General features: G+C 40.0%; 1 protein-coding gene across 7 annotated transcripts in view; it reads left to right on the top strand.

The window, feature by feature from the left end:
* Positions 1 to 25,313, top strand: part of MYO6 (myosin VI) — a 527,529-nt gene that overhangs the window by 351,742 nt on the left and 150,474 nt on the right. For all 7 annotated transcript variants that reach the window (XM_029595584.1, XM_029595582.1, XM_029595583.1 and 4 more), the window contains exons 25-27: positions 15,278 to 15,428; positions 19,387 to 19,595; positions 21,641 to 21,719. In XM_029595584.1, the coding sequence (XP_029451444.1) occupies positions 15,278 to 15,428; positions 19,387 to 19,595; positions 21,641 to 21,719 (439 nt within the window). The remainder of the gene's footprint in view (positions 1 to 15,277; positions 15,429 to 19,386; positions 19,596 to 21,640; positions 21,720 to 25,313) is intronic.

The following is a 25,313-nucleotide window of genomic DNA, read 5'->3' as shown; positions in this document are numbered from 1 at the left end:
ATCAGAATCAATGCTGGGATACTTCTGCCACGAGTTTTCATTCACAACTACCCCAGGGTAATTTTCTTCCTACTTTGTTCATTGCAACAATGGGTCTGAGACTGGAGGCCATGCCATTTTGGAGCCCTGTAACATCAGCTGTAAATGTGTCCATCTGGTGTTACCCTTAACAGTGATCATGACGCAGCATCTCTGGCTGACTGGATCCATGCATCACACCGGGAACCCTCTGCATGGCAGCATGCTGCACTGCTGCTAAGTCAGTAGGCCAGCTCCAAAAAAGTATATTTTAACTAACTGGTTAGAGTGAACCCCTCTGGAGTTAACTGTATGGAAAATTCAGATGTATCATTTAATATTTATAGAGCTGCTAACTGCTGAAGCAGGAAGTGTAACTGAGAATATTTACTTAATTTGGTATGCCTATGTTTTGTTTTTTTTACTGCCAGACAAAGCAATAGCTCAGCTCCTCGTCTTGATGAGAGTGGTTGTGCTGACCTGGTTGGCACTTAACATTTTGTTTTACTAAAGAAACCAGATCCAGTGTATATTTTTTCTTTTTTTATTGAACGTTGAACTTGGTACTCTGTGTTGTTAAATATGCTTCAGGCTTAACTAGATTTCTCCATTGACATCTCATTATATGTGTTTTGCATAACAAACAGTTTTCTTTTATTACAGTGCATTGTAGCTCCTTGGTGTGTGTCCAAGAGTCTTTTGCATCATTATTCTGTATTAATAATACCATTTGTATTGTCTTAATGGACTATGTGGTGGTGGTGATGGTGTGAAGAAAAATTTAAAAAACTAAGGGCCTTATTTTCCAATATCGCATTGGTAACGCATTAGGGGGCGTTACCAATGCAAATGAGGCTTCTTTCGTGCAGTGGGAAAAAATCGCGTGCGGCGATGTTTTCGCCATTCACGAAAACAGTAGCGCCGCACACGATGTTTTCCCAGTGCACGATGATTCTTTCAGAATTTTTCGCAGTGCACGATATTTGCCGGTTTCCTATGCCCTAGACAGGTATTTTAACCCCTATGGGAGGGCCACCTACTAACTCGGGGTGGGGATTAGGTATGAGCGTCGGGGGTTGGGTGCCACTTTCGCATTCCACATGAGACCTACGGACAGAACAGTGGTCTCTAGTGCAGATTTGCTGGCCGTCGGAGTGAGGACGCTCACTCCAAGAAGTGGTTTGGGCAACGTTCTCTCTACCTAGCTTGATGGACACTCTACCTGGGCAACAACATGCTAGGTGGAGAGAATGTTGGCCAAATCTCCGCTTGGAGTGAGCGTCCTCACTCCGACGGCCAGCAAATCTGCACTAGAGACCACTGTTCTGTCCGTAGGTCTCATGTGGAATGCGAAAGTGGCACCCAACCCCCGACGCTCATACCTAATCCCCACCCCGAGTTAGTAGGTGGCCCTCCCATAGGGGTTAAAATACCTGTCTAGGGCATAGGCACTATAGTAAGGCGCTCTCTCTCTCTCTCTCTCTCTCTCTCTCTCGCCTGAAACAGGCTGTCCGGAACTATCGTGGATGGCGGTAATCCTTTTCAGGCCCGTAACGCGAGGTTTGAGTTGTAGTTATTAGCCGCGCTAGCAGCCGCGCTAACACTGCGGCTGTTTCGCCGCACACGATACACAGGTTCCCGCTTTACATATGCTCCGCCCCAACTCTGCCCCCTGAATACCAAATAACTAATTTGCATTCGCAAATCGCGTTAACAGCTGTTAACGCGATTTGCGAATTTATCGCACGCGGTAAAGTGCTTGGAAAATGAGGCCCTAAATTTGCTAAAGCTGTATTTACTTCCTTGTTCCTGCTATAATACCTATATATCTGAGCATACTAATAGCTTTCCCTTTGGCTTTATTACATTGACTGTACCTTCAGGTCATCTTTCTTTAACATTTTTCAGATCTTGTTCTTCTATATGATATGTAGCTAGCAGATCTTTGTACCCTAGATATATGACTTTACACTTTTTAACAATGAATCTCATTTTCTAAACTCTTGACCATTTTTCCAGGTATTTTCAAGTCCCCTTTTATTTTATTTTTTCATCTCTTCAAGTGTTACAGATTTTTATATATCATCTGCAAGCATTTTCCTCAAGATCCTCTGCAATGTCACTAATAAAGATATTAAAAAGAACTGGTCATACCGTTGAGTTTTAGGATACACCCCTGGTCCCTTCACCTTTTCCGGAGTTGACACCATTGACCACTACTCTGTCAATCAACCAGTTCCTTACCCAGTTTACAGTTTTCTGTTCTGTTCCCATACTATTTTGCTGGTTTACCAGTCTTCTATGTGGAACAGTGTTAAAAGCCTTGCTGAAAGTCCAGATGGGTACCATCTTCTGTACAACCCTGATTCATCACTTTTGTTACTTTATTATAGAACTCTATAGAGTTTGTCTGACATAAGAACATAAGAAATTGCCATGCTGGGTCAGACCAAGAGTCCATCAAGCCCAGCATCCTGTTTCCAACAGAGGCCAAACCAGGTCACAAGAACCTGGCAATTACCCAAACACTAAGAAGATCCCACGCTACTGATGCAATTAATAGCAGTGGCTATTCCCTAAGTAAACTTCATTAATAGCCATCTAGTGTCTTGTAATCTACTTGTTTCAAGGTGCTGTACTATCTTTTTCTTTAGTATGATCTCTATAGTTTTTCTTACTCTTGAAGATAGACTAATGGATATGAAGTTGTTGGCTCTTATCCAGTCTTCAAGGATAAATTGAGGAGAGAGTTGTGAGGGGTGCAGTCAGCACTTTTCTGAGCTCCTATAATATTTTGGAGTGTACTCCATCAGGTCCTATGGCTTTATCCACTTTCATTTATGTAAATACTTCAATTACTTTCTTCTCAGAAGTAAATGGATTTGTAATTATTTAAGCTTTATTTTTCCTGCTGTAGATCTGTTGCTTTCCTCTTCTGTAAATACCAAGCAAAGTAACTTATTTAAGATTTCTGCATTAGGCTGCTTCTCTGAGGCCAAGCAGGCATGAATTAACCATAAAGCGGGGTTGATGTCATTTGATGGCTCAGCTCTAAGTTCAGTAAAAGTGTTACTGAGAATGTGCAGGAGTTCTTGTGCATGCATGCTACTTCATGAGTTGCTCAGTCTTTTGTCAGTCAAGCTACTTCACAGATGTATTCCTAGTCTCTCTCAAATATTTTTCCTTTTTGGTCAGGTTACTGGTCTTGTTTTCTGCCTCGAGTCATGTTTGCAATTTGTTCTTTTTCTCTATCACTGCCTCGACAGCCACTCAACAGAACATTTCAGTTCTTAAAAATAAGAAAGGATATGGAAAAATCCAAAGCCAAGAATTCTGCAGTTAGTGGGTTTAAGGCCTGTGTTTGTGGGTGCCGTATGTCCATCACAGCCCCCCCCCCCCCCAATTCGCTCTTCTACCATTGCCTAGGCCCAGCTCATGATAATTTTGACTATTATAGTTGTGGCTGGATGTTCCACAGGGCGCAGCAGTACTGCACCTCAGAGATGGAGGTCCTGCAGAAGACACCATTGGATAAAACTCTAAAGCTTTGGTGCAAGACCTGAGCAATGCTAACAGAAATTAGGGAAGCTAACAAAATTAGCAACACAGTAATAATGGGTGATTTCAGTTACCCCAGTATTGACTGGGTAAATATCACATTAGGACATGCTAAAGAGGTAAAGTTTCTAGATGAAATAAATGACTGCTTAATGTAGCAGCTGGTACAGGAGCTGGCAAAAGGGGGAGCTATTTTAGACTTAGTCCTTAGTGGAAAAAAGGATTTGGTGTACGAGGTAATAGTGTTGGGGGCCACTTGGCAATAGTGATCATACATTGATAAAACTTGACTTGATAAGAGGGAGGACACTAAGAAAATTTACTACAATAGTTAAGAAAAAAAACTGAAAGGAGTAGCTGCAGAGGTTAAGAGTTTATATCAGGCATTGATATTGTTTAAAAATACCATCTTGGAAGCCCAGACCAGATGTATACTATGCATTAAAAAAAGTGGAGGGAAGGCCAAACAACTTCCTGCATACATAAAAGGTGAGGTAAAAGAGGCTATTATAGCTAAAAATATCTTTCAGAAAATGGAAAAGAGATTCAAATGAAAAAAGGAAACAGCATAAGCACGGGCAAGTTAATTCAAAGCATTGATAAAGAAGGCACAGACAGAATTTGAAAAGAAACTTACCATGGAAGCAAAAACTCATTAAAAAAATAACTTTTTCAGGTACATCTGAAGCAAAAACATTGAGGGAATCTGTTAGAACATTGTTTAATTTATATTCCGCATTTCAAGCACTACAACGCAAATGAAATTCAGGAACTTAGTGGGGCCATTCAGATTCCCCTAAAGGTTCATATCTCAGGAGCTTCCAGTGGTGGGAGTAAGTCCCTGCCCTGAGGTGATAGCTTCACCTCTTCCAGGGGAGTTCCTTCATGGATCAGAAGAGAAGAATTGGGTTCAACTCATTTTCCATTGCTACCGAGTGTTTCTTCCTCAGACCAGCAAAGGTTGTCTCCTCTGCCTCTCTCATCATTGTCAGGGCTAAGCATACCCTTGCGGTCAGGGATGAGTATTTGACTGGGATTCCCTCACATCCACTGCCAGTTGCCTTGGTGTACATTTCCTCTGGAAAATCTCAGCCACTTGTGCTTTTTAGATAAACTGAGGAATTGGTCACTAGTTTTGGGCATACCCTCCCCTGCAGCCCAACTCCCACCCACCCCAGGCTCTTTTCTATTAAATAGATAACCTTGACCGTAATTAAAAGAAACATCTTCTAAATAGGAGTCTGTGAGTTTGAATATCCTACAATTAACCCTGATTTTAGTGATTGCTTGTTGCTGGTCATTCACAAATGAATATATCACCTAGTTATCAAGCTAAAACCTTAGACTTTAAAAGACATGATGTCATTTAAAATCCCTTAAATTGAGCCACGTACCTACTACTTAATCAGCTTTTAAAAACTTTAGCTACTTAGTAAAACTAAGATGCAGGCAGAAGTCCAACAATACGTTGAGGGCTATCCAGTCTTTTGTGCTGAATGGCACATGTATATCTAGATACCTTTGGGTGAGGTGACCTGGAAGAGTTGAGGTAGAGAGAGAAGTGTATGGAGGGGGACCTTCAGGAATATAGTAAAGCTGACCCGGCTCCAATCAAGCAGCCATTGTGCAGCTTTAGAAGAGCAAGGTCAACCGGCAGGGGACCATCACCTTGGTGTGGCAGGAAGTGATTATGTAACTAGGTCCTGCCCTCTGGTGATGCCTTATCCCCTCGCACAAGAATATGTCTCCAGGTCCATGTGCCCAGGAGGGGAAGGGTTAGGATGGCCGTTATAGTGGATGATTCAGTCATTAGAAATGTAGATAGCTGAGTGGCTGGTGGGTGTGAGGATTGCTTGCTTGGTGCCAAGGTAGTGGATCTCATGCGCCACCTAGATAAGATTTTAGAGAGGTCTAGGGAAGAGCCAACTGTCATCGTGCATGTGGCTACCAATGACATAAGAAGGTGCGGGAGGAGGTTCTGGATGCTAAATTTAGGCTCTTAGGTAGGAAACTGTAATCCAAAACCTCTAGGGCTGCATTCTCAGAAATGCTTCCTGTTCCACATGCAGGACCCCAGAAACAGGCTGAGTTCCAGATGAGTCAATGCAAGGAAAGATGGTTTTAGATTTGTTAGGAACTGGGGAACATTCTGGGAAAGGGGGAGCCTATTCCAATGGGATGGGCTCTACCTTAGAGTGGAACCAGGCTGCTGGCATTAACCTTTGAAAAGGGGATAGAGCAACTTTTAAACTAGATGATGGGGAAAGCCAACAGTCGCTCAGAAGCACATGGTTCAGAATGATGTATCTTGAAAGGATATTCACAAAATAGGGATGTTAGTGCATCCTGATAGAGAGGTTGTCTTAAATGCTAAAGTAAAGTAGCTTCTTTTAAAGAAACTGTTGAAGTATGATGTAATGTAGCAGCCTTTAAGAGCAGACAGCCTTTAAGAGCAGACAGAGCAAAAAGATCCTAAATTATTCCTGTCAACTAATAAGCAGATTGTTAATAAAACAAAAAACCTACTTTGAAATGTCTGCATGCAAATGCTAGAAGTCTGAAAAATAAGATAGCAGAATTAAAATATATTGCATTAAATGAAGAGAGAGATATTATTGGCATCTCAGAGACTTGATGGAAGGAGGAGAACCAATGGGACACATTGATAGCAGGATACAAATTATAATACATTTCAAATTGGGGGAGGTGTAATGCTATATGTTAAAGCATGCATAAAGCCAAACAAGATGAAAGTTCTGCAAGAATCAAAATGTAGTGTGGAATTTATATATGGATTGAAATTTCATGTGAGAAGGGGAACAAAATAGCAGTGGGGATGTACTACTGTCCACTCAAACAGAATGAGCAGACAGATGATGAAATGCTAACAGAAATTGGGAAAGCTAACAAAATTAGCAACACTGTAATAATGGGTTATTTCAATTACCCTGGCATTGACATGGTAAATGTCCCATCAGGACATGCCAAGGAAGTAAAGTTTCTAGCTGAATTAAAAGTCTGCTTTATGGAGCAACCTGGTTCAAGAACAGACAAAATGGGAGTTATTTTAAAAGTAATCCTTAGTGAAACACATGGTTTGGTGCAAAATGTAATAATGTTGGGGCCACTTGGCAATAATCATAACATGATCAAATTTGATTTGATGACTTAGAGGACATTAAGGAAATATATACTGTGATAGCATTTAATTTTCAAGAGGGAAATTATGAGAAAATGAGAAAAATGGTTAGGAAAAAGCTAAAAAGAGCAACTGCAAAGGTTAAGACTTAATCAGGCATGGATAATGTTCAAGAATACCATTTTGGAACCCCACACCAGATGTATTCCTCACATTAAAAAAGGCATAAGAAAGGCCAAATGACTGCTGGCATGGTTTAAAGGTGATGGGAGAGAGGCTACTTTAGCAAAAAGAACATCTTTCAAAAAATGGAAAAGGGATTCAAATGAAGAAAATAAAAAAAAAAACCCCAAAAAACAGAATAAGCACTGACAAGTTATATGCAAAGGGTGGATCAGGAAGGCTAAAATAGAATTTGAAAAGAAACTTGCTTGAAGAAGCAAAAATTCATAATAAAAACGTTTTCAGGTACATTTGAAGCAAAAAGCCTACGAGGGAATCAGTTGGACCATTAGATGATCAGGGAGTAAAAGGTGCACTAACTGAGGACAAGGCCATAGCACAGAGATTAAATAATTTTTTTGCTTCATTTTTTTTTTTTTTTACTGAGGAGGATATTTAAAGGTTATGATTCAGGAGAAATGAAACAAATCCAAGTAAACATAGAAGATGTAATTGGGCAAATTGATGACCTAAAGAGTAGCAAATCACCTGGACCGGATAGTATATATCCCAGAGTACTGAAAGAAGCGAAGAACAAAATAAATAAATTAAATACATAAAAATTGCTGATCTATTATTATTAATCAGTAATCTGTCATTAAAATCAGCTATGGTATATGAAGATTGGAGGGTAGCCAATGTAACTCTAGATTTAAAAAAAAGGTTCCAGAGGTGTTTCTGAGCCATGAAACAGACCGGTAAGCCTGACATCTGTGCTGGGAAAAATAATTGAAACAAAATTGCTGAACATATAGATAGTCATAGTTTAATGGGACAAGCCCACTATGGTTTTAGCCAAGAGAAGTCTTGCCTCACTAATCTGCTACATTTTTTGAAGATGTGAATAAATGTGGATAAAAGTGAGCCAGTTGATATAGCATATCTGGAAAGCAATTGACAAAGTATCTCATGAAGAGACTTTTGAAGAAATTAAAAAGTCATGGGATGGGAGGCAATGTTCTATTATGGATTGAGAATTGGTTAAAAGAAATCAGAGAGTAGGGCTGTATGATCAATTTTCTCATTGAAAAAAGGTAACTAGCAGAGTGTCCCAGGGATCTGTGCTGGGACTGCTACAGTTTAACATATTTGTAAATGACCTAGAGAAGGGAATGACAAGAGAGAAATTGCAAGAGAACCTTGCGAGACTGGGAAACTAGGCATCTAAATGGCAGATAGTTTTTAATGTGGACAAGTACAAAGTAATGCACATAGGAAAGAGGAACCCAAATTATAGTTACTCAATGCAAGGTTCCACATTGGCAGTCACCATCCAGGAAAAGGATCTAAGCATCATCATAGATAATGTTGAAATCATCTGCCTAGTGTTCAGTGGCAGCCAAGAAAGCAAATAGAATGCTAGGAATTATTAGGAAAGGAATGGAGAATAAAACAGAGAATATCATAATGCCTCAGTATCGTTCCATGGTGCAACCACACCTTGAATACCGTGTGCATTTTTGATCACATTATCTCAAAAAAGATATAGCAGAATTTAAAAAAAAAGGTACAGAGAGAGGCAATAAAAATGATAAAGGAATGGATTGATTCTCCTATGAGGAAAGGCAAAAGAGGTTAGGGCTCTTCAGCTTAGAGACGAAATACCTGAAGGGAGATATGATATGTCTATAAAATAATGAGTATTTATTTAAAAGATTTGTAGCTCATTGATCTACAAAACTCTTTGGGGAACAACAGAATATTCATAATATAATCACAAAACATAAAACAAATTAACAAAATCAAAACAAAACCATGAAACAAGGAATGAATAAACACAAATGGGTTGTTTATGCTTTCAAAAAGAACAAAGACTAGTGGACATGCAATGAATTAGTAAGTGATATATTTAAGACAAATAGGAGAAAATACCTTTTTACTTAACACACAATTAAACTCTGGAATTCGTTGCTGGAGGATGTGGTAAAAACTGTTACTGTAGCTGGGTTTAAAAAAGGTTTGGACAAGCTCTTGGAAGAAATGTTCATAAACCATTATTAAGGTGGACTTGGAGATTTCCACTGCTAATTCCTGGGAAAAGCAGCATGAAATCTATCGACGTTTTGGGATCCTGCCAGGTACTTTTGACCTAGATTGGCCACTGTTGGAAACAGGATGCTGGGCTTGATGGACTTTGCCCTGACCAAGCATGGCAAAACTTATGTACTTATGCTGTCTATCAGTCTTAGGAAAGAACAGGATGTGAGAACACATTTCTTTGGGCTGTTGCAATTTCTCCCACCTCCAGTGAAGACTGCTTCCATTCCAGGCTCAGGGACCTGCAAATGGATGTGGCAGGCTCCAATATGTCTGCTGGTGGGCAGAAAGCTTGATCTGAAGTATAGGGTCCAGACCTCTCCAGGTTTTAGGGTAGTCCAGCTATCACACCACTCTGTGGTGGTGAACTTGGTGTTAAACTATGCAAAGTACCCCCAGAGTCACTTTTAATATGCCTCCTGGGAAGGATCCAAAGGCATTGGATGTGTTTGGGAAGAGGGGTTTTCTCGGGATCAGTTTACATGGTACAATATCTACACAAATATGTACAAAAGCTGAAGCCTTTGGAAGAATCATGAGACCCCAGGCATACAGAGTTCTGTCAAGTCATAGAAGATACGGAAGTGTGCGAGGAGTTATCCACTCCATGTATGAAGCTTTCAAACTAACTCTGCTGCTTCTCTAGGAGCCAGAACATTTGCATAATTGCAAACAAGAGGCCTTAAGAACATAAGAAAATGCCATACTGGGTCAGACCAAGGGTCCATCAAGCCCAGCATCCTGTTTCCAACAGTGGCCAATCCAGGCCATAAGAACCTGGCAATTACCCAAAAACTAAGTCTATTCCATGTTACCATTGCTAATGGCAGCGGCTATTCTCTAAGTGAACTTAATAGCAGGTAATGGACTTCTCCAAGAACTTATCCAATCCTTTTTTAAACACAGCTATACTAACTGCACTAACCACATCCTCTGGCAACAAATTCCAGAGTTTAGTTGTGCGTTGAGTAAAAAAGAACTTTCTCCGATTAGTTTTAAATGTGCCCCATGCTAACTTCATGGAGTGCCCCCTAGTCTTTCTACTATCCGAAAGAGTAAATAACCGATTCACATCTACCCGTTCTAGACCTCTCATGATTTTAAACACCTCTATCATATCCCCCCTCAGTCGTCTCTTCTCCAAGCTGAAAAGTCCTAACCTCTTTAGTCTTTCCTCATAGGGGAGCTGTTCCATTCCCCTTATCATTTTGGTAGCCCTTTTCTGTACCTTCTCCATCGCCTTAATGAAGATGTGCATGATGTCCAGTGGATGTGCTCTGTAAAGGAAAAAACATTGTTCTGGGATAAGGTGTAGGAGACAGTGATTCTAATTAAGTACCATCAATCCACTCTGCTGCAGCAGGAGATTAGCTGTCTCCTGCTGAATGATAGTACTTTTCCTACAAGTATCTATTTTTCAAAAGATGTCACTTCTACTTTTTTCACTATCATTGAGCACCTCGTAGTGGCAGCTGCCTGCTAGAGATCAGTAGAGCTAGAGTTGTTAACCAAAGGCTGAGGAGAGGTGCAGTCTAAGCCTAGGACAGTTTGATATCCTTGAGGCCTGCGCGCGCGGTCTTTTTAAAATCGACACCTAAGTGCTTTCACCCACCTGCTCTTGGCAAGTTGCCAAAAGAACTCTGACTAATTGCTAGTGGTCTGAATGACACTATTATGTGCTAGCTGGCTTACAGATTAGAGATTCTGTTAAAGCTCATCAAGTGAAAGCCTTGGGACTTTAGTGGCTTGACTCAGTGGCACTTCCATTGAGGACATATGCAAAGCTATTACTTGGCTGTCTGTTCATACCTTTTATATCCCATTGCTGTCTGGACAGCATGTTTTAGAAGCTGTGTGCACTCTGTTCAACCAGTAGTTCACTCTCCACTGGCTGGGTCCGGGTTGTTTGATCAATAGTTGCTCTGCAATGCTTGGGACTCCTAACATGGTTTGACTGATTCATGCCTCTTGATGTCTACTTGTCGATATTAAAAACAAGTTTGCCTACCCGTAAACAGAGTTCTCTATAGACAGCAGGATGAATCAGCCATACTTAATATCTACCCGCCTCCTTGGAGAGCTAGAACATAACATAAGATATGCCATACTGGGTCAGACCAAGGGTCCATCAAGCTCAGTATCCTGTTTCCAACAGTGGCCAATCTAAGTTACAAGTACCTGGCAAGTACCCAAACATTAGATAAATCGCAAGCTACTATTGCTTATTAATTACCGTAATAGCAGTTTATAGCTTTATCCTCTAGGAACTATCCAAACCTTTTTTAAACCCAGTTATACTAACTGCTGTAATCACATCCTCTGGCAATGAATTCCAGAGCTTAACTATATGCGCGGAGTGAAAAAGAATTTTCTTCGATTTGTTTTAAATTTGCTACTTGCTAATTTTATGGAGTGCCCCCTGGCTCTTCTATTATCTGGGAGAGTAAATAACCAAATTACTTTAACTTGCTCACATCCTTTCATGATTTCTGTTATATCCTCCCTCAGTTGTTTCTTCTCCAAACTGAACAGCCCTAACTTCTTTAGCCTTTCCTCATAGGCATCTCTTCCATGCCCCTTATCATTTTGATCGCCCTTCTCTGCAGTTTCTCCAGGGCAGCTATATCCTTTTTGAGATGCAGTGACCAGAATTGCACACAGTTTTCAAGGTACAGTCTCACCATGGAGCGATACAGAGGCATTATGACATCCTCCATTTTATTTGTCATTCTCTTCCTAATAATTTCTAACATTGTTTGCTTTTTTGATCGCCACAGCACACTGAGCCGATGATTTCAATGTATTATCCACTATGATGCCTAGATCTCTTTCATGGGTAGAAACTCCTGTCCCGAGGTAGTAGGCTGGAGTAGATCTCAAGGCTTCGTTATCAAAAGGACTGCACTTTCAAAGGTAATTCCGCTCTGCAGGACTTCCTGTCCTGACCTGGTCTTCCTTGTTTCAGGCATGGCAGCTAGATGTAGGGCCTCATGATAGGAAGCAGTGTCCTGCTTCCTATCATGCCAGGTGTAGCAGTTTCCTGTGGGCTCAGCTCCAAGGAATAGAAAGTGTGCAAACAACACCAGCATTAGCAAAGTACTGTCCTAATGGTTATACCTTCTTGCCATTACTTTATTAGGAACCAGGTCTCCTCTTGTATTTATACCCAGAGTCCAGTTTCCTTCTCTGGTATAGAGGCCAATGCCCCTCAGGAGCAACTCCCAAGACTACCGAGTGGCAGCTCTCTCTCCTGTCCTGCCCAGGTCACATTCTGCTTTTTCCACTTATAACTCCAACAAAAAAAACTAAATTATGAGTTCAATCAGTTCACAGGGAGAAACTGACAAATTAAGCTTTGTTCTAGAACTCCTTTTACAGGCCTGCTAGGCAGTAACACAACATGCCCCTTCTCCCCACTGTTGTGCCGCAGACATCAGCCTTCCCAGTCCTCCAAACAAACAGGCAACAAAATAATCAGAGTAGCTTCACTTACTCTATTTCCATCTCTGTTTTGGGTTCAGCCTCTGGATAATCCACCTCCATGTGTCGTTCCCCCCACCCCATCGTAGAGCTGACCTCTGATTTAAACTCCTCAGTTTCCTCCTACATCTTCTTCTCTCTCATCATGGGTTCAGTTGTGTGCATTCCCTCTCCCAGTCTGTAATGCCTCCCGGTGTATGACCAGCCCTCTTTCTCTCTTCCCATTGGTCTGGCCTCGGTTCAAAGAACCCGGGAAATGCTGTCTCCTCCTGGATTCTCTGAGGCCTTTGCTGCCTGGATCTGCCCCTGGCTCTCCCCAGGGTAATCCAGTCCAGGTTTTTCTCCCTGGGTAAACAGCAGGCCTCATCACACTCCTAAGGTAGAACCTACCTTTGTGTAACTACAGCAAGGGTTAGTTTTCACTATATGCATCACTTTACATGTGTCCACGTTAAATTTCATCTATCATTTGGAAGCCCAATCTAACAGTCTCACAAGATGGTCCTGCAATTCATCACAATCCACTTGAGATTTAATTGCTCTGCATAATTTTGTGTCATCCACAAATTCCATCACCTCACTTGTCGTACCCTTTTCCAGATCATTTATAAATATATTAAAAAGCACCTGTCCAAGTACAGATCCCTGAGGCACTCCACTGTTTTTCTTTTTTCCAATGTGAAAATAGACCATTTAATCCTACTCTCTGTTTCCTGTCTTTTAATCAGCTTGCAATCCACAAAAGGACATCGCCTCCTATTCCATGACTTTGTAGTTTTCTTAGAAACTTCTCATGTGGGACTCTGTTGAACGCCTTCTGAAAATCCAAATATACCATATCTACCAGTTCACCTTTGTCCACATGTTTATTCACCCCTTAAAAAATGTAGGAGATTTGTGAGGCAAAACTTCCCTTGGGTAAATCCATGTTGGCTGTGTCCCATCAAACCATGTCTATCTAAATGTTTTGTGATTTTGTTTTTTATAACAGTTTCTACGATTTTTCCTGGCACTGAAGTCAGGCTCACCAGTCTATAGTTTCCCGGATCACTCCTGGATCCTTTTTTAAATATAGGGGTTACATTGGCCATCTTCCAGTCCAGGTACATTGGATGATTTTAATGATAGTATATAAATTAATTGAAATAGGGCTGAAATTTCATTTTTCATTTCTTTCAGAATCCTGGGGTGTATACCATCCGGTCCAGGTGATTTACTGCTCTTCAATTTGTCAATCAGGCCTACCACATCTTCCAGGTTCACTGTGATTTGGTTCAGTTGATCTGAATCATCACCTGTGAAAACCTTCTCTGGAATGGGTATCTCTCCAAATTCTCTTCAGTAAACACAGAAGCAAAGAAATCGTTTAATCTTTCCACGATGGCCTTATCTTCTCTAAGTGCCCCTTTAACCCCCTAATTCCTCCAACTGCCCAACCTACTCCCTCGTAGGCTTTCTGCTCTGGATATATTTTAAAAAGTTTTTATTGTGAGTTTTTTGTCTTTATGGCCAACTTCTTTTCAAATTCTCTCTTAGCCTGACTTATCAATGTCTTACCTTTAACTTGCCAATTCTTAACCCTATTTTCTTCTGATGGATCCTTCTTCCAATTTTTGAATGAAGATCTTTTGACTAAAATAGCCTCTTTCACCTTACCTTTTAACCATGCTGGTAATCTTTTTGCCTTGCTTCTACTTTTCTTAATGTGTGGAATACATCTGGATTGTGTTTCTAGGATGGTATTTTTTTTTAACAATGTCCACACCTGTTGCACTTTTTACCTTTGTAGCTGCACCTTTCAGTTTTTCTATCTATTTTTCTCATTTTATCAAAGTTTCCCTTTTGAGAGCTTAGTGCTAGAGCTGTGGATTTACTTACTGTCCCCCTTCCAGTCATTAATTCAAATTTGATCATATGATCACTATTGCCAAGCGGCCCCACCACCGTCATTTATTCCATCCAGGAACTTTATCTGTCTAGCTTACTTCTTACATCTTACTTCTTAGACTTCTGGCATTAGCAGCCAAACATTTCAAAGTGGGTTTTTTTTGTTTATGTTTACATTCTGATTTTCAGTTGATGGGGATAAATTGGAATCTTTTAGCTCAGGTGAGTTTTTAATTATAGGCACTTGGACTACTTTTTTTTTAAATTATTATTATTGGAACCTCTCTGTTGGGATGCCCTACTTCTAATGCTTCATTAGTGTCCTTTGAAGATACCTCACTCCGAACCATATGCTGCTGAGTGACTGTTGGCTTTCCCCTTTGATGACTATCTCCCTAAAGCTTTTTAAAAGACTTTGGGACTTACAAGGCAGTGACCTCCCCTGAGAAGTCCTGCACATACTTGGTAACATTTTTACCGAGTTCTGAGAGTTTGGTCTGTGTTGACACCATCAGATGAGGGCATACCAAGCTTTATGGCTGATTCATTCTCCGGACTACAGAGAACCTTGTTTACGTGTAAAACAAATTTCTTTTTCCTCTTCAGAAATTCCACTTTTTGCCTTTATCTTACCTCTTCCCTCTTCTGGCTTTTCGACTTTCCCTTGAATTTGTAAACAAGATTTTCTTCGTTTTGGGCCTTTGTTTGTTTTACCTAGCTTCCCTGTCTCCTTTAGTTTTTCCTGATAATTTATAACCATATATGAAACCAGTAAAAAAAAAAAAAAAAAAAAAAAGCGCATAGCTCATGGACTTCAAACATGTTCATTAAATCTTTTGGCTTCACCTTTTAAAGATTTGTAAGAACAGATGAAATCAGAAGTGTGCTGAAACATCTTTTATTTTAATTAATAATGGAACAACATTATTTCTATAGGATTGATGGACTGGTGAAGGTGCGCACATTGAAAACCCGACTGGATAAGTTTAATGAAGTGGTTGGTGCTCTGAAGGAAGGCAAGCAAGAAATGAGCAAGCAGGTTAAGGATCTGGAACTCTCTATTGATGCACTCATGGCCAAAATAAAGGTAAGGCTTAAATGAATTTTGAGAAAAAGAGAGCTTTAAAGTAAAATACATTTACTGGAAAATCAGCTATTAAATGGGGATTTGTGGGGGAATGTTATATATTCATATAGAGGATAATGTTCAGAACTACATGCACATGGCCATATACACATGTATACAGGTACATGCAAAGTTACTACAGTATTTTTTAAAATACATGGAAAGGATAAGCCAGGTTATAAAATATGAGTACATATGCACACACACATGCTCTCGAATGTAAAAAGTGCAAGCCGTGAAAGTTCAGACTTAACTGGGTAAACATCAATTTAGCCCCCTAAGTAAGAGCACGTAGCTAGGTAAGTCTGAAAAGTGCTACTTAGATGGGCAAAGGCTATCTGCGTCATTTTGAAACCAGCACCAAGGGTGTGAGTGCAGGGGATGGCTCCCGGACCCCCCGCTGGACCACCAGGGAGTTTTGGTAAGTCTTGGGGGGGGTCAGGAGGGTGGGGGGTTGTAGTTAATTTAATTTTAGCGGGGGAACGAAGTGAAATGGACGTATTAACAGATCGGGGCGCCATATGGCCGAATGCAACGTATCCACCCCCGACGAATCTGAATCCCAAATGCAACATATGGCGTCCCTCTGCACATCCCTAAAAAATACACTAAATAAATACTTACGGTCCCTGAAATGTATCTCCCCTGGAGCCAGAGTTTGGAAAGCTAAATAATGAAATCCAAACTGCAAAGCCAGTATACATCTCTTTTCTTATGGGTGGTGCCTCATAATGTTTCAGGAACGTTTAGGATGCCAAAGCTGAGCTATTTTGTTTTATAATTGTCTGCAGGGAGTTCTCTGACAAGGAGAGAGATGCTTCGAAATGGCCACATATACTTACTATGTAATAGAAAACTGTTAATGAGTATAAACTTAAAAAGCAACATTCATAAAAACCAAATAGTACTGTGAAATAAATAGATTTTTCCTTTTTAGTTTTTACTTAGTAATAGTACAGTCTATCTAAATCATATCACTATGTTTTTTTTAATGGAAATTTCTGTAAATACGGTGATATGACATCACAATAGCAGAGTTTCATAAACCACCATCTCTCAAAGGCTGTGGAGTTTTCAGACCTGGAGAAAGCTGACTTACAGTTTTCTATTGAAGAGTAATATATCTTTTAGTGCATTCTCGCAGCAATAAGATTCCTGTTTATATATATATATTTTTTTTTTTACTGCTAAGGAGTTTCCTACCTTATATTCATTGCTAATTGACTAACTTGTGTGAGAACCCTAGGGGAATGCCTGTCTTCTGCAAGATAAAGAACCTGTGGGGTGAGTAAGCCTGATACTAGAACCTCTGAAGGAGCTCAGAGGAGAGTTGACAGCATCTGGCTGTAGTTCAATGCTCCTGTTAGTAACAGTCCAATCATAGAATAAAGGAGGATGGGACATGAATAATGTGGAATGGGAAATGTCCGTGGCAGGGCTAATGTTTGCAATGTAACCTGCTGATAGTTATGATTTTCTCCACCCCAGCTCTCTTTATACAAACTGAATTTAAGGAAGATCAAAACAATTATATTCTAGTGCTCCAAGGCTAAGAAAATGGCTCCTTGTTGCAAGCAACAAACTAGACAGGCAAAATAGATCCATGGGAATGAGACAACTAAGAGGGGATATGATAGAAGTTTATAAAATCTTGAGAGATGTGGAACAACTGAATAGGTAGTAATTATTTCATATAATACAAGGACTAAAAAACACACCATGAAGCCAGCTGATAACATATTTAAAATACATTTAAGAGAGTCTTTTTTTCAGTCCATGCATAATTAAGTTATGGAATTTGTTTGGAAGGATGTGGTCAAGGTCAGTGGTATAACTGGATTTAAAAACTGGGCATGTTTTTTGGAGGACAGGGCCATTAACAGTTACTAGCCAAGTAGATTTGGGGAGTGACAGCTTTTTTTGCGAGGAGCTGGCAATGAAAAAGTAATGGAGTTCCCCATTAGGAATTTTTGGGTTTTCTTCCAAGAGACCCTGGTTGACCACTGTCTTTGCATCATTTGGGGGGGGTAGGAAGAACTGGCCTTCATCTGAGCTGTCTTTTAAAGATATCCGGTTAAGTAGGAAATTATCCGGTGACATAAGGTCTTGATAACCTTAAAACTAATTGTCGATATTGCTGGCTGGTTAGGTTTAAACTTATCAGGCTAAAGGCAGTCGGATAACTTTAAATGGGAATATTCAGTGGGTCATTTATCCCACTGAATATCCGGAACTAGTTATTCAGTTAACTTTAGCCAAAAACTTCTCCACTAAACGACCTACTGAATATTGGCTTCCTATTATTTATAACATCACACCATTAATGAACTTAGATTCATTTTGAGTAAGCTATCTATAGAACTAAATAGTTCAGTAAATAAATACCCTATCATATGGCTACATATAATGCATACTAGTTTATAGATTCAGCATTTTTTTAAATCATGATAATAAAGGTGGTAAGAGTAAAAAAAAAAAACAACAAACAAAAAAAACCACATGTATGGAACACATGTATGGAAGGTTCAGTCTGTCCATTTTTTAAAATGAAAATGTTAGCAAAAGTCATACATAGTATTTCAGTTTTGTTTTGTTTTTTAAATTTATATCACTGCTCTTGATCTATCACTAGGGGGATCTGGAGGACAGAGTATTAGGCTGCAGTATTGCAGGACAGGTTGCTTAATGAAAGTATAAAAAAAAATCCATTCAGATATCAGAAACGACTGTGGAATTCACTGGTAGATCCATTGATCTGAGTGGGATTTCCCAAAGCTATTTCTAATATTTCCTTCGGTTGGCAGACTACAGGAGTATCCTTCATTAAAACCTCTTTTGGAAATAGACTTGGGTAGCATCATGGGACAGGCCAGAGGCACCTAAGGGTAGTTTTGGCCTAAGAAAGTTGAAATGATATTTTTATAAGTAATCAATTAATAGTTGCTCAAAAGTATCCAGCTCTTCAACTAATCGTTATTTAAGACTTTTATAGCTAACAACCATAAAATCCTGTATGTGTGCTACATGAAAATCACAATGGGGGAAAAGGGCATTTATCCAGCTGTATTTCCAGCCTGTATGCATTTGTGGCCACAAGAATAGGCTGAATGGTTTGGAACGTATACTTTATTATTTTTTGTTTTGAACTGAATTGGTTGTTCATTTGCTGCATTAAAATCCTTTTATTGTAAATATATATGTGTGTATATCTGAATTCGGACCTACATGGGCAGATGGGGCAGATGATAGCTGATTTCAAAATTGTACGATGACCTTTTTATATTCCTTCTGATTTAACATATCTTACGTGCTGCTCTTCATTTTCTCCCAGTTCTGCCAATTCTAGATTCTAGAGTTTGTGGCATTTTCAGGACCTATCCCAAACTTGTCCCTCATAATCATTGTACAGATGCCTCTCTTCATTACCAAAAGCACATTGTACATATGAAGCATAATTTTATAACAAAGTGCTTAGTGCTGAAGTTGCGTATGCAAAGGACATGCAGACTTCATCCATAGTTTTCAAAGTGGACTTATACATGCAAGTCTGCTTTGAAAATTAGTGAGTATGTATAAACCCTTGCATGGGATATATGTGCCTGCATGGGAGCCAGGTGTAAATGCTCACCCATACATTTACTTGCATACTTTCAATTTTAGAAAGTACCCTCATAAATGATTTCCCCTCCTAACTCCGCCGCTGGTAGCGCCTCTTTCAAGTATGCATAAAAGTATGTGTGAAATTGCTCACATGTGTACTTTTATGTCTACAACTCCTAGAAAAAGTTTCGCAAAGCCTATATACACATAAAAAACAGTGTTTTATCTGCATGTACGCTTTTGAAAATTTACTCCATAAATGAATTCTTTAAAGTTTTTATAGTGTGTATATATATTTGATGATGTTTTTGCTCCTCAGACTACTATGATGACTAGGGAACAGATACAGAAAGAGTATGATTCGCTGGTTAGAAGCTCTGGACAACTGCTTAGTGCACTACAGAAAAAGAAACAGGAGGAAGAGGAAGCCGAGAGACTGCGCCGCATTCAGGAAGAAATGGAAAGAGAGAGGAAGAGGCGTGAGGAGGAGGAGCAGTGTCGCAGAAAGGAAGAGGATGAAAGGCGACTGTGAGTGTTGAGGAACACAGTTTTTTTATGGTCTTGAGTTGGCACTGCATGTGAATGTATTTCTGCTTGAGTTTTTAACAACACTTTATCTTACAGTCTGTTTTGCAAGCATACCCCCTGTGTTGCAGTAGCAATATCTATCATAGTGGTCATCAGACTAGAGCATTACAAAAAAAAAAAAAGGAAGAAATATCAATTTTGCAGTTTTCTTAGGTCCATTTTAACAAGGTTAATCCAAGAACCTAAATATTGTATATTTAAAATGCTTCATGTTACCCAGTTGTCTAGTATTCTTTTCTGGCGAATTGTAACATGTTGGACCTGATAATTGATCTACATCTTGGGGCATGCAACTTATTTTTAACTTGAAATGCAGTTACTGTGATAGGGCTATAAACGTGCGTATAAACAGCATATATCACACGATAGAGCCCTATTGCAGCATTGCAAAAATTTTAGGCCAGAAACCCGTTACTATTACAGTAAACTACTTTGCATAGCATTTGCATACATGAATTTTGCAAATCCATGCAAAGCAGCTCATTCATACCTAATCTTATATAAATAAAATAAAGTGGGTGACTTAGAAATTTGTCAGTTACGTTATTTTATCAGTACCTTTTTGAAAATCATTAATCTACTGCATGAGCACCAAGACCCTAACATAGGTACCGATGCTTAAGCTGCCAATCAAGGTAGCCCTGGCAAAAAAAATAAAAAAATGGAATTTGTTTGTTTGTTTATTTATTTATTTTACATTTTTATATACCGGCAGTCGTTGGGAACATCCTATCGGTTTACATAAGAACATAAAATAGCAACATGCTTTACAAGGAGCAATAACTTGAGAAATGGAGCTTAAGGCAAGGGGTAAGAATGGGAGGGGGGGGTAGAAGAGGTTCAACCAACAACAGAGACATCAAAACTATTTACCTGGATAAAACTTTTATTCTGAGGATAGAATTGGATGCAAAGAAGTGAAGTTATATGCAAATATTATTTATTATTTTTTTATTATTTATTATTTTTGTTATACCGAGTTTCATGATTGGCATCACATCAACCCGGTTTACAGTTAACAAAGTGAATAGAGCAGAGCGTAACGTAATAAACAATATTTCCAATTAAACTTTAAATACAGTATAACAGTTAAAGGAAGTGAGAAAGTTACAATAAAACAAGGGAAAATTAACTAGGATCTGGAAAAGGGGAGAAAAAGAACAAAGCAATATTTACATTTCAAATATGGGGCAAGTTGCCATGCAAAGCAATATTTACATTTCAGGAAGAGGACTTGGGGTGCCCCTAGCCATAGGCCCGGTTGGCACCATTTTCCAAAATGGTGCTGACTAAACCTTGCCTTTATCAAGTATTGGGGCAAGGTCTGGTTGGCACCATTTTGGAAAATGGCGCCAACCAGGGCTAGGGAGCACCCCGGACTCTCTTCCTTTGAAGATATGCATATTTTGAGGTAATAGGTTTTTTTTTTTTGGGGGGGGGGGCAGAGGTGACCAGGGGGGAGGCCACTAAGCCACCACTGTTATTTTTGATTTGAGGGGGGAGCCCTAGCAACCTAATTTTCTGTTGGAAAGTGTGGGGGCCTTACTGGCTTAATGTTAACACTGAAGAAGGAATTACTAACTGGAAAGGTTTTTTGGTTAACTAAGGAGCTGTGTGGATGAGGGGAAGGGAGGGGCATCATTACACAGCAACTTATTTATTTTTTGGCAGGGCCGTCTCAATTGGTGGCCCCGGGGTGATAAGACACCTGGTGATTTTTTGATTAATTCTTGGGAGTTCTGTGTTGGGCTGCAGAACTTTGTGAATCCAGGCCTGAGTTTGCACATGAATGAGGATATTTATCCTGTAATTAAGGTGAGAATATTTACTCCTTACACATTTATTTAACTATAATGATCACTGTTGCTTTCCTAAATTCTGGATTTATTATGAAAAAAATGCCTACATAAAATAGTTTTGCATTAATTTATATGTAATTTTGAAAGAAATATACTTTCTTTTCTTCCTGGTTCTTATTTTTGCAGAAAAGCTGAAATGGAAGCAAAGAGGAAACAGGAAGAAGAAGAGAGGAAAAGACGAGAAGAAGAAGAAAAGCAGATTCAGGTTAGTTTTTAAATGCTCAAAGATTTTGTTTACAGGACTGCATAGCATTATAGAAATGTTGAACAGTAGCAGTGCTAGTAGTATTAAATATATTTGAATAGATTTGGTCTAAGAAATCAATTACTTTGCAGAATTTGGTTTACCTAAAAACAGACCAGTTTTTAGCCCTCAAGGATCAGAGTTGAGAATCCCTGTTCTAGAGAACTGTCCAGAGAATTCCCAAAAGAATCTACCCATTTGCAACTATTTTGATAAACACAGCCTTATCCTTTGATATATGCATTAATAGCCAGCTCCATTAACTACTGTAATTCTCTATTCCACGCCATCCCACAATAATCTCAAACACCTCTGATTCTTATAAAAAAACAAAACAAAACAAAACCCAGCTTTTAGAATCCTGATAGGGGCCAAAGCAGCTGACCACAAAAAGCCAATATTAAGCCAATTGCACTGGCTCCCGGTCGAATATAGGACACAATTCAAACGCTTTGCTTTGGCTTCACATGTGTAAACAACATGGCCCCTGAGTATGCTCCCAGCGTCTGTTGTCCTACACTCTCAAAAGAGAATTTCATCCTTCCCAAACTCCCCTCCTGTCCCGTCCCCCCCCCCGACCCGCTTCTGCCAGATTAACTTCACTAGGACTTCAAGCATTCAGCTGTTAGGCCACAAATTTTTATGGCACAGGATAATGCTGTCCCTATACCTTAAGATATCTTATCTTACCTTCAGGAAAAGGTTTGGATGTTCAGCCAGGTCTTTCCCTAAACTCCACTCAAAACCTGTAACAAAAGACAGGAACCAGAGGCTCCTTTCTATCACTTGACTAATTATATCTTATATGCCCCTCCTTAATATGCCTCCTACTCATGTTAGGGCCATGGCAACCTCAGTGGCACACCTTCGTTCGGTGCCACTTATTGATATTTGTAAGGCTGCGACCTGGAGCTCTCTCCATACCTTCGGAGCGCATTATTGCTTAGATAAGGCTGGCAGACAAGATTCCATTTTTGGCCAGTCTATTCTTCGCAACTTATTTTCAGCTTAACTACCCAACATCCTACCAGGGTTTAGGGTTTTCAGGATGCCCTACTACCCAAATCCACCCCTGTTGTTGTGCCTGTTGCACATATTTGGGTGCATTTGGTGTATTGCTCGGGCATCCTCAGCTCACTACTCACACATATATGAGGACTACCATCCTACTTTGCCTGTGAGAAAGCAGAGTTGTTTACCTGTAACAGGTGGTCTCACAGGACAGCAGGATGTTGGTCCTCACGAAACCCGCCCTCCACCCCGCGGAGTTGGGTTCGCTTGCAATTTGTTGTTTTATTTTTCGCACGTACTTCTTGCTATACTCGAGACTAAAGGGGGACCCCTGCTGGATGCAAGGTTAGTGCCATTCTGGGCATGTCCATTAGGTGCCAGTCAAAGTTCTAGAAACTTTGATAAAAGTGTTCCATGATTGGGCTCCATCCTTATGATGTCACCCATATGTGAGGACTAACATCCTGCTGTCCTGTGAGAACACCTGTTACAGGTAAGCAACTCTGCCTTTTGAAATGCGGTGACCAGAATTGTCCACAGTACTGAAGGTGCTGTCTCGCCATGGAGTGATACAGAGGCATTAAGACATTTTCCGTTTTATTCACCATTCCCTTCCTAATAATTCCTAACATTCTGTTCGCTTTTTTGGCTGCCACAACACACTGACAATTTCAATGTATTATCCACTATGACACCTAGATCTTTTTTCCTGGGAGTTAGCTCCTGATATGGAGCCTAACATCGTGTAACTACAGCATAGGTTATCTTTTCCTAAATGTATGCATCACCTTGCACTAGTCCACATTAAATTTAATCTGCTTGCTGTGGGTTGCCAGCCATATCTCAAAATCATGGTAGTGTGAATGATGCAGCCATTCTGTTTTTGCCGCAGGAGATTCAAGATACTGTTGCAGATCCTGACTTCTCTTCCCTGTTGCTATTCCCAACACGCTGGTGGAGACTAAGTACAATGAGGCTTTATGTTCTACCCACTGTATCATAGAATGCACTTTCGGAGTTTCGCTGTTTGGACAAAACGGGGGGATCTTTAATGTTTATCCCACACATAATAGCAGAGAGTGTGCTGCTGTGCTGTGTATTCCATAATTTCGCTCTACACCATGGGAAACCAATCAAGATATTTCCTGATCTACCCCAGGATCCCCCATGTACACCCACAGAAGCAGAGGACACCACACTGAGTGGCAGCCAGCTTTGTCAAAGCCTAATACAATGCTACTTTATCTATTAGGCTTCAACTACCCCTTCCCTTCTATGGAAGGGAGCCCAGCAGAGTGTTTCCAGCTGCTCTCCTCTCCGTCATCTTTCTTTTATTCACTGGTCCTCATTCTGAGTCAGTGTGCCTAGTTAGACGTCATCTTGACAATGGAGCACTAGACTGTAGTAGAAAAAGTGTCCTTAGAGTAAAGATAACACCAAATACATGAGGCTGGCCTAAAGTTTACTGACTGATAGTCTGAAAGGAGCCTACATCCTGGCATGTGGATCTGTATAATACCTGTTCACTAAGAATGGGTGGCACCCAGTCTGTGGATGTCTTCCTGGTCCCGAGCAACATCATACCTCATAACTGTCTGTTCTTGGGCTATGGGAATTCTCTAGCCTACAAAACTCCCTCAGTTGTCACACAGTTGCTGACATGGTGTTAGAGCAAGCCTGCAAGTAGAAGGCATTTTGTTTAATGTGAAACCTAAAAATGGTTTGGTCCAGATTGCCTTTTAAATGGAATGAGTACCCAAGCAAGGGGGCCCAAGGAGATGTGTGAACTTTTCATGATACTTAGGTTCCTTCTTTAGGACAGAAATTTGCATATGCTTATGACTACAAGCCAATGGCAGGACAGCTTTCTGACATCACAGTGTGCAGTGACCTACCTGATATTTTATCTGAACTTCCCTGGCCTGTTTCGCCTATTGGAAAAGGGAAAAAACAAACAAACCAGGGATTCTAACTTGCATGGATATTGAAGGTACATGAAAAATGTGAGCTGGCGGTCACTGGGCACCTTTACTATCAAGTTCAATGATAATTGAGAGGGGGTGGGGGGCACTTCTAGGGTACACAGGCAGACACATACACATGCAGGTGTAAACGTTTTAGGAGCCCAGTTGCTCCATAGGATACTAAGCTAAAATCTAGCATTTGTAAAGATTTTTAGCAATAACATTTGACTGTAAGGAAAGATGTATGCAAGTCATTTTCAAAAAGATATATGAAATTGTTTTAGACAGACATGACCCAACAGTGACAAAAAGAGAGCTCAGAAACAGGCAAATTTATTTTTTTAATATAAATAAGTAATAGGAAGTCAATTTCAGCTGCATAACTGGATAAATTGTCACACTTTCAATGTAGCACTGTCTATTAGACAGGCCACCTATAAAGTCCTAGCTAGCTGGATAAACTTATCCAGCTAACTTTAGGACTACACACTGGCACAATGAGAGGTAACCGAACAAGTTATCCAGCTAACTTAACTCCTTCCCAGAACACTTCCAAGATATCCAGCTAACTTTTATGTCA

The sequence above is a fragment of the Rhinatrema bivittatum genome, chromosome 3 (genome assembly GCF_901001135.1).
Source record: "Rhinatrema bivittatum chromosome 3, aRhiBiv1.1, whole genome shotgun sequence".
NCBI classification, from domain to species: Eukaryota; Metazoa; Chordata; class Amphibia; order Gymnophiona; family Rhinatrematidae; genus Rhinatrema; species Rhinatrema bivittatum.
Note: the sequence above shows the minus strand (reverse complement) of the source record. Positions and strands in the feature narration are given on the sequence as shown.